At 43.6% G+C, this 14,909-nt stretch overlaps 1 protein-coding gene across 1 annotated transcript in view; it reads right to left on the bottom strand.

Moving 5' to 3' along the window:
• Positions 1-522: 522 nt before the first annotated feature.
• The window catches only part of MEP1A (meprin A subunit alpha), a 38,207-nt gene continuing 23,820 nt past the window's right edge, over positions 523-14,909 (bottom strand). Inside the window, exons 9-14 of the mRNA XM_025418962.3 lie at positions 12,138-12,287; positions 8,976-9,191; positions 5,342-5,815; positions 4,209-4,382; positions 3,163-3,460; positions 523-1,321 (exon numbers count right to left, since the gene is read on the bottom strand). Coding sequence (XP_025274747.1) covers positions 1,165-1,321; positions 3,163-3,460; positions 4,209-4,382; positions 5,342-5,815; positions 8,976-9,191; positions 12,138-12,287 — 1,469 coding nt within the window. The 3' untranslated portion in view covers positions 523-1,164. The remainder of the gene's footprint in view (positions 1,322-3,162; positions 3,461-4,208; positions 4,383-5,341; positions 5,816-8,975; positions 9,192-12,137; positions 12,288-14,909) is intronic.

Raw genomic sequence — 14,909 nt, 5'->3', positions numbered from 1 at the left:
CAATGCCCCTCAGGCTGGGGAGTCGGTCCCCGAGGGGTGCTCTTTGCACCTGCTACAATCTCTCCTCACACCTTCATATTAAAGGGATTCTTCTTAACCCAGCATGTTTGCTTCTAGAATGGCCATAAAGTGTGTGCTTAGGAAGCTGGGACCCTGAAGCCAGGACCACTCAGTGTCCTTGAAACATTATCTTTTATTAAACGTCCAGAGTCAGCTCTTTGTGGAGCCTCTACCTACTGGGATGGGAATCTCAGTTCTCAAATCTTTGATTTGATCTTTCTTGGAACTTTCTTGCCCCAAATGGTTTTATCTCCTTAGGAACTGTGGAAAGAAAGTGTACCTAAGCTACTTTTTTACAACTTTCTTCTATCAGATACTGTCAGTTTGCTAACACACTAATTTTATACATGAATAGTTCATAAAATATGCTTTAAACTTAAAAAGATCTGAGGAAGAGCTATGGATAACTCTCCCTCTCCACCCCTCCACCAAATTTACATGCAATACCGGACGCACAGAAGGTATTGACTCAATATTTATTGAATTTGTGAAGACCTATTTTTAGAATCAGAGGAGAAGAAATGCGCATGCCACAAGGTCCTGCTGCAAGGAGGAATCCTTCTTCTAACTCACAAGCCTTCAACGAATACTATTGTGTCTGATGAAAAATATGTATTTGATTTTAATATAAACAGCATGTAGGTGTCATCACATATATTTTATCTGCAGTAGAAATGATAGTTTCTATGACTTAGTTACTTCATTCATTATCAGTTCATTCATTCACATTTATTGAGTTCCCACGATGCGCCAGCCAGGCATGCTTCCAGGCACTGGAGCAAACATGGTACATGACGGCCTGCCCAGGTGGAGCTTACAGTCTATTAAAGACAGTCGATTAAACAAGTGATTGACAATGAAGTGTAATGAGTGTTGTCACAGGACACATGAGCTACATTCAGGGCACATAGCAGGGTAACAGAACCATGTGGGGATGGGGGCCAGAAAAACCCTAATTTTCATACAGGAGGCTGGAGGCCTTTGTCCTTGGAGGTCTGTTCAAAGCAAGGCTGATAAAAACCGCCCCAAACTGCACTGAGGCCCAGAAAGGAAGGTCTGAGTAGAGAAGAGGCTTCTGCGATCTGGCTGATGTCAGCAGGCAGGTCACTGCCTCAGCTTTTGAGAAAGGATGGAGATGATGGCGAAGGACAAGAAGATCACGCCGGCCACGCTTCCGATCATCAGGCCCAGGATGCTGCTGTGCACCTGCATGGCCTGACAGCGCTCCCCCGTGTAAAAGAAGGCATGACTGGAGACACACCTGGGGGAACAGGACACAGAGGCAGTGTGGAATCCACCCAAGCCTCAGGCACTTTGTAGCTACCAGCACCAACAGCAATAGTGGCAGTTGCCATGCATGTCTGGCCCTGTTCCAAGTGCTTTTTAGGAGTCACTTCAATCTTCTAACAGTCCCGTGAGTGGGTGGTTATTACCAGACCATTCTCATATCCTCATTTTACAGAGATCTTAAATCACTTACTCAGGGTCACAGAGTTAGTAAGTGTTTCACACTTGAAGTCTCATCCCTAGAGGCCTGTCTCCAGACTGGATACTCTTGGCCACCATATGCAAGACTCAGGAGGAAGGTTTGGGGCACTTAAAGAATATGTTGTCCACACTGGCTCAGACTGTAAGTCACAGGAGAAATTCTCCAGACAGAGCCTGGATAACTCCTTTGACATCACGTGCCCCTCACATGACAGACTGATCACGTGACCCACCCGAATATGAGGGCATCCCTCATATTGCTATTCTTGCCAAAAATGTATGACCTCAATGTAACCATGAGAAAACACTGGACATACCAAATTTGAGGGAAAATTCACAAAATAACTGACCAGGATTCTTTGAAAGTGTCAAGGTAGTGAAAGAGGAAGGAAGAGGTTGTCCCAGCTTGAAGGAGGCTAAGGAGACGTGAAACTGAATATAAGGAGGGGCCCTGAATTAGGTCCTGGAACAAAGAAAGGACATTGGTGACAAGACTGCAGAGATCTGAATAAGGTCTGTAGTCTAGTGAATGCATTTGTTAATAGCATTTGTTTGCATTAATGTTCATTTCTTGGCTTCGCTGATGGTCCTACAGTTATGTAAGCTGTTAACACTAGGGAACAGGAGGCTCCGTAGTATTTTTACAAAAGTACCTGTAAATCTAAAATCATTTCCAAATAAAAGCTTAAAAAAGAAGAAACAAAGTGGAGAATGAAAGGTACTCAGAAGAAACATAGGTTTTTTGAGCCAAGCAGGCTAAGCAGGCTAGTCGCTACCTCTGTTACTATTCTGCCAAATGAAACTGTTGCTTCCATCATCATATATATCCTTTCATGGAATATTTTATGCAAACCATAAACATTATAAAAAGAAATATTAAATATAGCAAACAGTGCAGACAGACAGAAGTGGATGCAAGTCTCAGCTCCAGCATTTGCCATCTGGGTACGTTAGACAAATTATTTAGCCTAAGCTTCAACCTCCTTCCGCACCAAATGGGGACAAGGAGGGTCCTTAAGTTACCGGGTGGCCATGAGGAATAATTTAGGTCATGCATGTATACTGCTCGGGACAGCACCTGACACATAGCAAGCAGTCAAAAAATATCAGATGTTCTTGTTACTATTATTAAAAACGTAACTACAGTAATAGTACAACAGAACAAATAGATGATAGAAGTAATAATTAATAATTAACAATAACATCGGCAGTCAGTAAAGAGTTAAGCTTGGTCCTAAGTCCCACTGAGGCAGGTCGTGTAGTTCCTGGGCTCAAGGCTCTGGAACATTTGTGAGCACTGCAGTGGAGTTCAAAATCCCAACAACATTCAAGATGCTGTTGATCATCTCCCAGAGGTGGGGAGCAAAGGATAAAAGTCAAGAGAGAGGAGATTTGGGACCCCGCTGCCCTGGCAGGATCCCTGCTGTGCCTCAACAGCCTAAGCCCACTGACTCGGAGCACAGCTTTGTGGGGTCAAGGAACAGCCAAGTCCAGGTGACCCCATGAGGTAGTCATCGCCCTAACCCAAGAACGGCACTTTTTACCAGGGTTAAGCAAATGTCTGGCTCACCTCTGCTGAAGGCCCACCTGCCTCCCCCTGGCCACAGAGCCTACCTGCAGCTCGCCATCCCTTTCACGTTCACACAGATGCCTTCATTTTGGCAAGGGTTCGGGTCACATGGATCTCTGAAGTATGGTGGCCAGTTGTGGTCCTCCAGAGGACCGGTGTTCTCCACTGACCGCTTCTGCCGGCTGGGCTGCTCCTGGTCCAGGCTGCCGGGGAGCGCGTTCTCCAACGAGACCTTTTCGGAAGCTTCTTTTGAGGCCTGCTCCTCGTCTTGGAGAATGAGGCCTTGAGGAATCAGCCTTGTGTTTTGAGTTTGAACTTCAGTCTGGTTAAGGTAGGTGATATCTTGAGGAAATAGACAAAAGGGCAGTGAGGAAGATCTATACTTAACATCTGACTACAATTAGCTTCTACTTCTGGAGAAAGTTCCCTGGACCACCTCCATCCCTCCTGGACTCCACCTTGAGGGACATAGAAAGGTGGTTTGAATCCAGCTAATTCTCATGCTAGCTATTTTTTGAAAAAAAAAATATTTTATTATTTATTTATGAGAGACACACACAGAGAGAGAGGCAGAGACACAGGCAGAGGGAGAAGCAGGCTCCCTGCAAAGAGCCCAATGCGGGCCTCGATCCCAGGACCCTGGGATCATGCCCTGAGCCGAAGGCGGATGCTCAACCACTGAGCCACCCAGGAATCCCTCAGGTTAGTTATTTTTATTTTCAAAGTCGTCCAATCACATTCTTATTTATTTAACTTGAAAAAAGAAGCAGAAAGGTAGCACAGATAGACTGATGAAAACGAAACTGAAGGCACCAAACTCTCATATTTGAAAAATTAACAAAAAAGGTGGCATCAGAGTTTTAGTTTCTCTCAAGGACGGTTAAAATACAGATGTGAGTCCCTGAGCAATTGCTCTCCTGGAGCACATCTTTTTTTTTTTTTTTTTTTTTTTCTGAACTTGGTCCTCAAAACAAAACAAAACAAAACAGAACAAAAACTTCATCCTCCATGAGATACTCAGAAATCAGTGCAAAATCTGTGAAACCCCCAGAGCATAGGATTACTTATTCAGGAAGATCAGCAAAAGTACCTTCAAAGTCCACAAACATTATAAGGTCATCATTTTTAAGGAAACTCTTCCTTTTTAGCATTTGGTGGGAGACGACACTACTCCAGCCCCAGTCGATGCCTCTAAAACAGTCACAGTCCTTATCATAGGATCCCACTTTGGATGGCCTGTCCCAGATGACGGAGTTATTTATTGCTGCAAACAATAAATAACATCACATTACCTCTTTTACTTCACTCTCCAACTGGTCTTTAATGAGTATATAGAACTTAGTTAGAAAAAAATATATTGAAAAAAAATCAGATTATTTACACTTTCCAGAGAATTAAGATTCGGGATTAGGAGCAGGGAGGGGCAGAGAACCAGAGCTCTTAATGGTCAATTGTCCATTACTGAGTCACTTCCTCAATGAGGACAGAGGGACAGTGAGAGCCTCTTCCTTTTAAGCTTTAAGGCTCTTCATTTGAAAAATAAAAAAAGTCTGCCCATTTCTTTATTGGTCATTAACATGCTGATGATCACCAAGATTTTAAAAGTCACTGAAATTCTGAGTATTTGATAAATGATTAGCAGTATCTGTCATCTCATTTAGACTGAGTTCAATGAAGCAGGAATTGCCTTGTTTGCTTATATTCTAGGTAACTGGCTCTGAGTTTGGCACAGTATAAGCACTTAATAAATGCTTGAGAAGTGAATTCGAGAGAAGGGAGGTAAAATGCTTGATAAGTAAATTCGAGAGAAGGGAAAAAATAAATGCTTGATAAGTGAATTCGAAAGAAGGGAGATAAGATGACATTGAAAATTTTAACTTAATATTCCAACATGACTATGTTGTTGATATACTCAAGTAGGAAATGTGAGAGGAATGTTAATCTCTCTCTCTCTCTCTCTCTCTCTCTCTCTCTTTTTAAAAAAGATTTTATTTATTTATTCATGAGAGACAGAGAGAGAGAGAGAGAGGCAGAGGCATAGGCAGAGGGAGAAGCAGGCTCCATGCAGGGAGCCCAATGTGGGACTTGAACCCTGGACCTGGGATCATGACCTGAGCCAAAGGCAGATGCTCAACTGCTGTGCCACCCAGTCATCCTTGTATAGAGATGGGAATCACATCTGCTGGCCCTTTCGGGTTGAGGGGCAGATTTTAGAGCACCTACCTGAAGATGTATGGAATTTGGAGGTAGTGAACACCATGCTTGAGGACATTCTATTCCTGGCATCAGGTTCCTGGTCAAGTATGGTCATTATCACCTGTCTGTTCTCCACTGGCCACTCCAGGATGGCATCATTCTCCCCACTGCACAAATGAAAAGCAATTCCCAAGAAGCCAGATCCACCGGAGTCGACTCTGCCATGAGGGTATAAGGTCAACCCCAAACCATATCCCTCTGAATTGTAGAATCGAGGGCTCAGGAGCTTCTGCCCTTTAACCGTGTTCTGAAGGACAGAGGAGAAATTCCGTATTGTCCAAACACCTGCAGGGCATGGGGTTTCTGTCAGAGTAATATCGTCCAGGTAAATTCCCCCATTCGAGTTCTGGGGGTCACCTTTCGTGCCCTGGAATAGGTAGCGAAACTTCTTCTCTTCTCTGAGTGTCACATGGGCAATTTTCCAATTTTGGTCCAAGTCTCCTGAGGACAGAGAAGAAGGTTGGTGACTACTGCAGCCAACATTTATTAAGCATGGCCTATGAGCCTGGTAGCATGCCAAATGCTTTAAAGAATTTATTTATTTATTTATTTATTTATTTATTTATTTATTTATTTATTTAGAGAGAGAGGTCCAGTGGAGGGAGGAGCACAGGGAGAGGGAAAGCAGACTCTGTGCTACGACCTTGAGATCCTGACCTGAGCTGAAATCAAGAGTCAGACGCTTAACCAACCAAGCCACTGAGGTGCCCTGCATACCAAGTGCTTTGTATGAATTATTTAATTTAATCCTCACAATATCTCTATGAGACATGTACTATTATAAACATGGTAAGGAACTTTTCCAAAGCCACATACCTACCGAGGGGAAACAGCTATAAAAAGACACACTATCATTTTAATATTCATGCAATATTCTAATATTCATATTCAAATCTTAATCAGAATTTGTTTTCCATTATTATTCAATTCCATAGGTTCTGTCTTTCAAAGCTGGGTTTCATGGTATAAATGTACCTCAACCCTTAATGTTTGCACTGAATACCCAAGTAATAGGCTGAATCATAAAAATAGTCATTTTGTAAGCTCAAAATCAAATAATGGCAATTTTATGGGGTCCAACCTATGACCTGATGCCAGAGATATATATGGTATCTGGAGTATATGGCTCTGGAGTAAATGTTCACATGCAGGACAAGCTGGATCTCTCCTATGAAAGACTGACTCACCCACTAACATCCGATTTTTTCTCTTCTTCCTCTTTTAAAAAACAAATAATACAAAAGGAGTTACCACTCTCCAGATATTCATATTCTAATGAAAATTATGTCTACTTGCTTTTTTCTTGAGACTGAGCTGGAAGCGAGAATTTTGAATAAAAAGCTGAAGTAAGAAGTGAGAAGGCTGTTCTAGAACATGGGGTTCTGTGCTGCATAGCAGAAGAAACCTGAAAGGAGGGGCACCTGGGTGGCTCAGTCAGTTAAGCATTTGCCTTCGGCTCAGGTCATGATCTCAGGGTTCTGGGATCAAGTTCCACATGGGGTTCCCTGCTCAGCAGGGAATATACTTCTCCCTCCTTCTGTCCCTCCTCCTGGTCATGTGTGCTCTCTCTCTCAAATAAATAAATAAAATCTAAAAGAAAGAAAGGGAGAAAGAAAGAAAGAAAGAAAGAAGAAAGAAAGAAAGAAAGAAAGAAAGAAAGAAAGAAGGAAGGAAGGAAGGAAGGAAGGAAGGAAGGAAGGAAGGAAGGAAGGAAGGAAGAAAGAAAGAAGAAAGAAAGAAAGAAAGAAAGAAAGAAAGAAAGAAAGAAAGAAAGAAAGAAAGAAAGAAAGAAAGGAAGGAAGGAAGGAAGTTGCTTAAGGGTCTAGGGAGAGGAAACCACCAGGCCAGAGCAACTCATAATTCCCTAAAGATCTGCCCCTACTTTGATATTTTGCCAGGGTATATCTAAGCACTGGGTTTAGAAAGGAAAAGAAAAATGCTGCACCCCAAGTGTGGATAATATTGGCTAAAATGAATTCAAACAGATGAGTATTATAGACAATTAATCTAAATGCAATTGGCCAGAGGGCTTTGGAAGTACTTTTCCTCTTTCTGTGTTGTGATGAGCACAACACAGGTGTACGTAAATGATGAATCTCTGACTACTACCCTAGAAACCAATATTGGACTGTATGTTAACAAAATTTAAATTAAAAAATAAATTAAATTAAAAATTGGAAAAATATAATACACATATAAAATAAAATAAAAATGTCCATATGTTTAAATTTTTAAGCTATAAATATCTTAAGTTGAATATCACATAAACATTAAATGATATTCAACTAATCTTTTAGAAAAGCTTCATTTACAAGCCAGTATCAGAATGAGCTACTTTAAAAATCCATTCATATGGCACTTCTAAGAAACTTTGAACAGAGACACACTTTGAATTCATTGCAACTCAAAGCATAGCAGTGTAGGGAACTGAGTTAAGCATAAGAAGGTTGTTTGGCTGATGCTATGCTTATGAGGATAGCATTTCCAGCTTTATATAGAAGTGAGCAATAATAGATCCCATCAATATTACCAAGGCTCTAATTCATTTTCTCATTAAATATGTACAATCCTTGATAACATAGCAAATTCTCAACTCTTAAAGGGCACCTAGCTGTCATCCATCATTTGATAAAGATGCTCTACACATTGCAGCCAGAAAAGTGAACCCCTCGAAACCATTACCTGTAGCATTCCTAGGTAGCCCAAAGAGGGCCTGGGTAGAGGTGATTCAGGCACCTGTTCTAAAGAGTGACCTCTAAGGAAGCTTCCACATTTCAAGAGCAACAGCTTCTTCTAGAAGTACTCAAATGATGCTTCCCCTCTCCGGACTCATGTTAATTGAGAAATTCTTTGTTGAATGGAAAAATAGGAATGGGTGCCTCTCCTTTTCTGATTGTGAATGAACCACCACCACCACCACCACAAAAGAATGTAAAAACTTAACTTTATAACCCTGGATCTCGATTTACACCCAGATTACCCTCAAACCCAACTACCTAGCTTAGTATTTTCATACTGACCCTCTTAAAAAAATACATAAAATAACATTTAGGAATATTTAAATTATGGTAATGAAGTTAATATATACACATGTCCTATTTCCTTCCAACTCTATAAGTTGGCTTCAAGTTAGTTCAGTGTATTAAATAACGCTATTCATTCAGTTTTTTGGAAACAGATGCAGAAACACTTGTCAACTACCAAACCACTCTCAGTAGCAGCATCAGCTCCCACTTCCCTTCTGCTTCCAGCTCTAGCCCTGAATTGCCCATTTTCTCTGCCCTGGCTGTCTCCAGAGCTGCAGTGATAATTGGATTTCTATTTTCTGATCGGCCTCTTCCAAAAGCATATTTCAGCTTCACCCAAATACCCGATGCGGTGTCTGATTTCCGAGTGGCTGAAATACCCATTGAGCGGTTAAAAGGTACCAGATGCTATGCTGGGCTCTTAGAAGAGGATGAGGGAGGTGGAGGACTAGAGAGGAACAAGAGGGAGGAGGAAGAGGAGAAGAAGTAACAAAGAGAGGGGAAGGGGAGGGAGAGGAAGGAGTGGGACCCCGGATTTAAGCTGAATCGGCGCCCCCATGAATGTCTCCAGGTACCTCGGAAGGTCTGCACTTTGACCAGCTTGCGCACATTGCCGGTGCTGTCATCCCTCCTGATCCAGACGACGAGTCGATCGGAAGGGCTTCCTGTCATTTTGTAGAAAAACTGCAGGCACTGCTGCTTCCTCTTGGGGTAAAGAATCCGAGACTCCAGCAGGGCTGCCTCTTCTGCCATCCCCGAGCTGGTGCTGAAGTGCATGAAGTAGCCAGCACCTGCGGTGAGAGCAGCCCAATGACCCCTCTCCAGCTGCCCGCACCCCGGGGGCCCCGGACTCCTGCCAAGTGGGGTAGTGAGCCACAGCCATTTCCCGGGCAACCAAGGCCAGGACTCTTGTGGGGATAACAAAACCAAGGTGGTTTGTCTTCGTTCTGTCTCCACGGACAGATTCCCTGGCCGGAGGCCCAGCTCTCCACTGCCTCTCTTGATGCCTTTGCCCCCAAGCTTGTGAACTGTATACCTCTGACTTAAGGAGACACAGGCTAATTCCATCAAAGAGAAGGTTGATGGAATTTAGCGCCTCTGAGATGAATACAATTTTCTTATTGGCTTTCCTGTTTAGAGATTTCACTCCAAGGAAAAGAGCTGATCTTTTAGTTGTGTGACAGACTATGGGATTCCAATGTTTAGGACTTGGAATAGAAATATTCACAACGATAAGGGTTCAGTCTCACCTGTTTCTAGCCTGTAATTGGATGCATTATCGGTGGCAAAGAGTCAACTTTACTGTGTCATAAGAGGGACATTCAAGGCATATTGAGGGACTACATGAGGATTTCTCTTGAATGTAAAGAAGGCTCGAAAGAACACTGAAAACAAGGGTGAAAAGTGTCTGCTTGTAACCAAGCTTGGGTATGCTCAACTCCTATATCTCAGAACTCTCTCTTCCCAAATATGCAGGCAGCTAAAGGAAAATGTCATTTAGAAAATCGATTGTCACATCAGAGTAAAGCACAAAGAACAATCCTTGCATATAAAGAAGTCCTTTAAACTGTACTCCAGAATTCAACTTCTTACTAAAGAATCCACTCAAAATATCTCATAAAGTAAAAATGAAGTGAGCATCTAGTACAGTTCTAGGTACTTTGGCGACATGACTTTCCGCTTCATCCTGCCTCATCCATGAGGCATCGTACCTTCCACGACGGCAGCAAGCATCAGCTTTTGAATAGGCTTTCTACTTAAAGCTTAAAAATATATAATGGCTTTATCATTTATATTACATCTGGAAAAATTATATTTTCTTGAACTTGCTAGCCTGAGCTCTCCGCATTGTGAATTACTGAGTGCTTGGGTTAAATAAAATAAGAACTCACATGGCTAAGATCTCCAGATGGTCCTTGCTGAGGAATTCCAAGCAGATATGCTCAGGGGTAGGAAATGAAAGCCTAATAACCCACACTTGGTAGTTGAGAGACCTGAGTTCTTGCCCAGGCACTGCCACTAGCTCGAAGGTATCCATTCATCTCTCCTGGTTTCAAATGGGAGGTGCCTTCTCTCCCAAGTGATCTTTTGTGCCCTTTGAGTATACACATCTATCTCAACACCATTGGTGCTCTCTAACAGAGGGAATGCACTCCCATTAAATGCCTCTTGTGGAAGAAGCATGATGACTGGTAAAACTTTTCTAGATATTTCTTCTGAGGTATGGTCTTTTCTTTTCCTAGTAAGGTGCTGGAACACTGTTCTAATGTGTTCCTTCATATGACAGTCACTCTTCTTTTTAGCTAGGAATGGTATACTAGCCTAGTAGCAAGTCCACAGAAGAGATTGGATGAGAAGCTATGATGGAAATTTAGAAAGAAATTCAGACACTTGAGATTATGTGTTTGATAATATGATGGGTGAGAAATTTTCGCCTTTTGTCAAGGCTGGAGGAAAGGTGGCAATTGCTTGTGAACTCTGACCCCAACAGCCTGGCATGGGTGACAAGCTGGGTCCCTTTTGGGAAGGGGCCAACTTCACACAGTTACTAAGGGACTTTGTAACAGTCTAGCTTTTAAAAACTGATTATAGTCTGTAGGGTCAGGATTATTTCTGGGGCAGGCACAAAATAGAAAGATGCTAAAATGGAAATAAAAATATAAGTGGAACCTCTAGACAGAAAGGGAAGTTGGAAGAAAATGGAGAGGGAAGCTGCTGGGTCTGCAGCTGGAGGCTCTCTATGCATTAGCTCCTTCCAAACTCACTGGTAAGTATCAATATCCTGGAATGGTCAGAGAGGCTTACAAAAGCAGAGACTTAAAAAACAACACCAACAAAAACAACTATCTGTGGTTAGAATTAGCAGGTTGTGAAGCCAGACTTCAAATCCAGGTCTGTGTGATTTTACAGCTTTTTCACTATACAAACCACACGTAAGAACTATCTGGAGCCATGTCATTCAATGTATGCTATCAGACCTCTGTGGCTACTGAGTATTTGAATTGTGGCCAGTCCAAACTGAGATGTGCTATAGGGGTAAACTACACATCAGATTTCAAATACCTTTCTAGTATAGAAAGTGTGGAGTAGCTTATTAATAACTTTACTACTGATTACATATCACAATGCTAATACTGGGGATCCCTGGGTGGCTCGGCAGTTTAGTGCCTGCCTTCGGCCCATGGTGTGATCCTGGAGACCCGGGATCCAGTCCTACATCAGGCTCCCTGTAGGGAGCCTGCTTCTCCCTCTGCCTCTGTCTCTGCCTCTCTCTCTCTCTCTCTGTCTCTCATGAATAAATAAAATCTTTAAAAAATTCTGTTAAAAATGCTAATATTTTGGATATAGAGAGTTAAATAAAATGTATCATTAAAAAGAATTTCTCGTTTCTTTTTATATGGCTCCTAGAAAATTCCACGTTATGCATGTGGTTTGCATTATGGTTCTATGGGAGGGCTCTGCTCTAGATATTTTACCTTTATTTACAAAATCATGCCTTATCAACCACATGTCTGTATTAGCTTTGTCATCATTTAAATGCATCTTTCTTTGGCATGCCCAGAACCTGCATACTTTTTATTGAGTTAATAATTAAGATATGAGAAACAGTCTTTGTGCTTGTTTGGATTTCCAAGTTTGATAACTAACATTTCAACTGAGGCAAAACATGTAAGCTGTCATATTCAAATTGAACCTGGTGGACCACGTCAGTGTGCTTACTTTCTGCCTTCACTTACCTGTGCATCGTCCCACCAAAGTGTGATCTACTTCTCCAGGCTTAGTGCTGTCCTCATGGACCCAGTCAGCATCATCTCTGGTACCCTGAATCATCCCACAGATGTTTGCCTTCTCAAAAGCACAATGGTCCAAAAGTGTGTGAGTTGTGGCTGCAAATGATATTTTTGTCACCTGGTTAAAAATTTTAGTCATTTTATTTCAGGTTATCTAATGTCTTAAGAGGGGGGAGGAGCAAGATGGCGGAAGAGTAGGGTCCCCAAATCACCTGTCTCCACCAAACTACCTAGAAAACCTTCAAATTATCCTGAAAATCTATGAATTCGGCCTGAGAATTAAAGAGAGACCAGCTGGAATGCAACAGTGAGAAGAGTTCGCGCTTCTATCAAGGTAGGAAGACGGGGAAAAAGAAATAAAGAAACAAAGGGGGGATCCCTGGGTGGCGCAGTGGTTTGGCGCCTGCCTTTGGCCCAGGGCGCGATCCTGGAGACCCGGGATCGAATCCCACGTCGGGCTCCCTGCATGGAGCCTGCTTTTCCCTCTGCCTGTGTCTCTGCCTCTCTCTCTGCCTCTCTCTCTCTCTCTGTGTGACTATCATAAATAAATAAAGAAAAAAATATTAAAAAAAAAAAAAAGAAACAAAGGCCTCCAAGGGGGAGGGGCCCCGCGAGGAGCCGGGCTGAGGCCGGGGCGAGTGTCCCCAGGACAGGAGAGCCCCGTCCCGGAGGAGCAGGAGCTGCACCGACCTTCCCGGGCGGAAAGGGGCTCGCAGGGGGTTGGTGCAGGACCCAGGAGGGCGGGGATGCCCTCGGGCTCCCCGGGACAGTAACAGCAACTGCGCCCCGGGAGAGTGCGCCGAGCTCCCTAAGGGCTGCAGCGCGCACGGCGGGACCCGGAGCAGCTCGGGGGGCTCGGGCGGCGGCTCCGCGGAGGGGGCTGCGCGGCCCCGGGAGCAGCTCGGCCGGGCTCGGGCAGAGGAAGAGGCTCCGTGCGGAGGGGCCTGCGCGGTTCCAGGAGCAGCTCGGAGGGGCTCGGGCGGCGGCTCCGCGGAGGGGGTTGCGCGGCCCGGGAGCGCGAATCCAACAGCGCAGGCCCCGGAGCACAGGGCGCCGGGACACAGCCCAGGATCCGGCCTCCCCCGGGACAGGCAGAGGCCGGGAGGGCCCAGGACAGCGAGGACGCTCCTGCCCCAGCTGAGCAGAGCAGCGGCCCCGCCCCGGAGCCTCCAGGCCCTGCAGACCGAGAGCTCCGGAGTCACTGCGGGGGCTGAATCCAGGTTTCCAGAGCTGCCCCGCCACTGGGGCTGTTCCTCCTGCGGCCTCACGGGGTAAACAACCCCCACTGACCCTGCACCAGGCAGGGGCACAGCAGCTCCCCCATCTGCTAACACCTGAAAATCAGCACAACAGGCCCCTCCCCCAGAAGACCAGCTAGACTGACAACTTCCAGGAGAAGCCAAGGGACTTAAAGTACACAGAATCAGAAGATACTCCCCTGTGGTTCTTTTTTTTTTTTTTTTTGGTGTTTTTTTCTTTTTTTTTTTGTTTTTGTTTTTTTTTTTTGTTTTGTTTTGTTTTGCTTTTTGATTTGTTTCCTTCCCCCACCCCCCCCTTTTTTTTTCTCCTTTCTTTTTCTTTCTCTTTTTCTTCTTTTTTTTTTCTTTCGTTTTTTTTTCTCTTCCCTGTTTTTTCTCTTTCTCTTTTCTTTCCTTCTTTCTCTCCTCTCTTTTTCTCTTTTTCCCAATACAACTTGCTCTTGGCCACTCTGCACTGAGCAAAATGACTAGAAGGAAAACCTCACCTCAAAAGAAAGAATCAGAAACAGTCCTCTCTCCCACAGAGTTACAAAATCTGGATTACAATTCAATGTCAGAAAGCCAATTCAGAAGCACTATTATACAGCTACTGGTGGCTCTAGAAAAAAGTATAAAGGACTCAAGAGACTTCATGACTGCAGAATTTAGAGCTAATCAGGCAGAAATTAAAAATCAATTGAATGAGATGCAATCCAAACTAGAAGTCCTAACGACGAGGGTTAACGAGGTGGAAGAACGAGTGAGTGACATAGAAGACAAGTTGATAGCAAAGAGGGAAACTGAGGAAAAAAGAGACAAACAATTAAAAGACCATGAAGATAGATTAAGGGAAATAAACGACAGCCTGAGGAAGAAAAACCTACGTTTAATTGGGGTTCCCGAGGGCGCCGAAAGGGACAGAGGGCCAGAATATGTATTTGAACAAATTCTAGCTGAAAACTTTCCTAATCTGGGAAGGGAAACAGGCATTCAGATCCAGGAAATAGAGAGATCCCCCCCTAAAATCAATAAAAACCGTTCAACACCTCGACATTTAATTGTGAAGCTTGCAAATTCCAAAGATAAGGAGAAGATCCTTAAAGCAGCAAGAGACAAGAAATCCCTGACTTTTATGGGGAGGAGTATTAGGGTAACAGCAGACCTCTCCACAGAGACCTGGCAGGCCAGAAAGGGCTGGCAGGATATATTCAGGGTCCTAAATGAGAAGAACATGCAACCAAGAATACTTTATCCAGCAAGGCTCTCATTCAAAATGGAAGGAGAGATAAAGAGCTTCCAAGACAGGCAGCAACTAAAAGAATATGTGACCTCCAAACCAGCTCTGCAAGAAATTTTAAGGGGGACTCTTAAAATTCCCCTTTAAGAAGAAGTTCAGTGGAACAGTCCACAAAAACAAAGACTGAATAGATATCATGATGACACTAAACTCATATCTCTCAATAGTAACTCTGAATGTGAA

Source organism: Canis lupus, chromosome 12 (genome assembly GCF_003254725.2).
Source record: "Canis lupus dingo isolate Sandy chromosome 12, ASM325472v2, whole genome shotgun sequence".
Lineage (NCBI taxonomy): Eukaryota > Metazoa > Chordata > Mammalia > Carnivora > Canidae > Canis > Canis lupus.
Note: the sequence above shows the minus strand (reverse complement) of the source record. Positions and strands in the feature narration are given on the sequence as shown.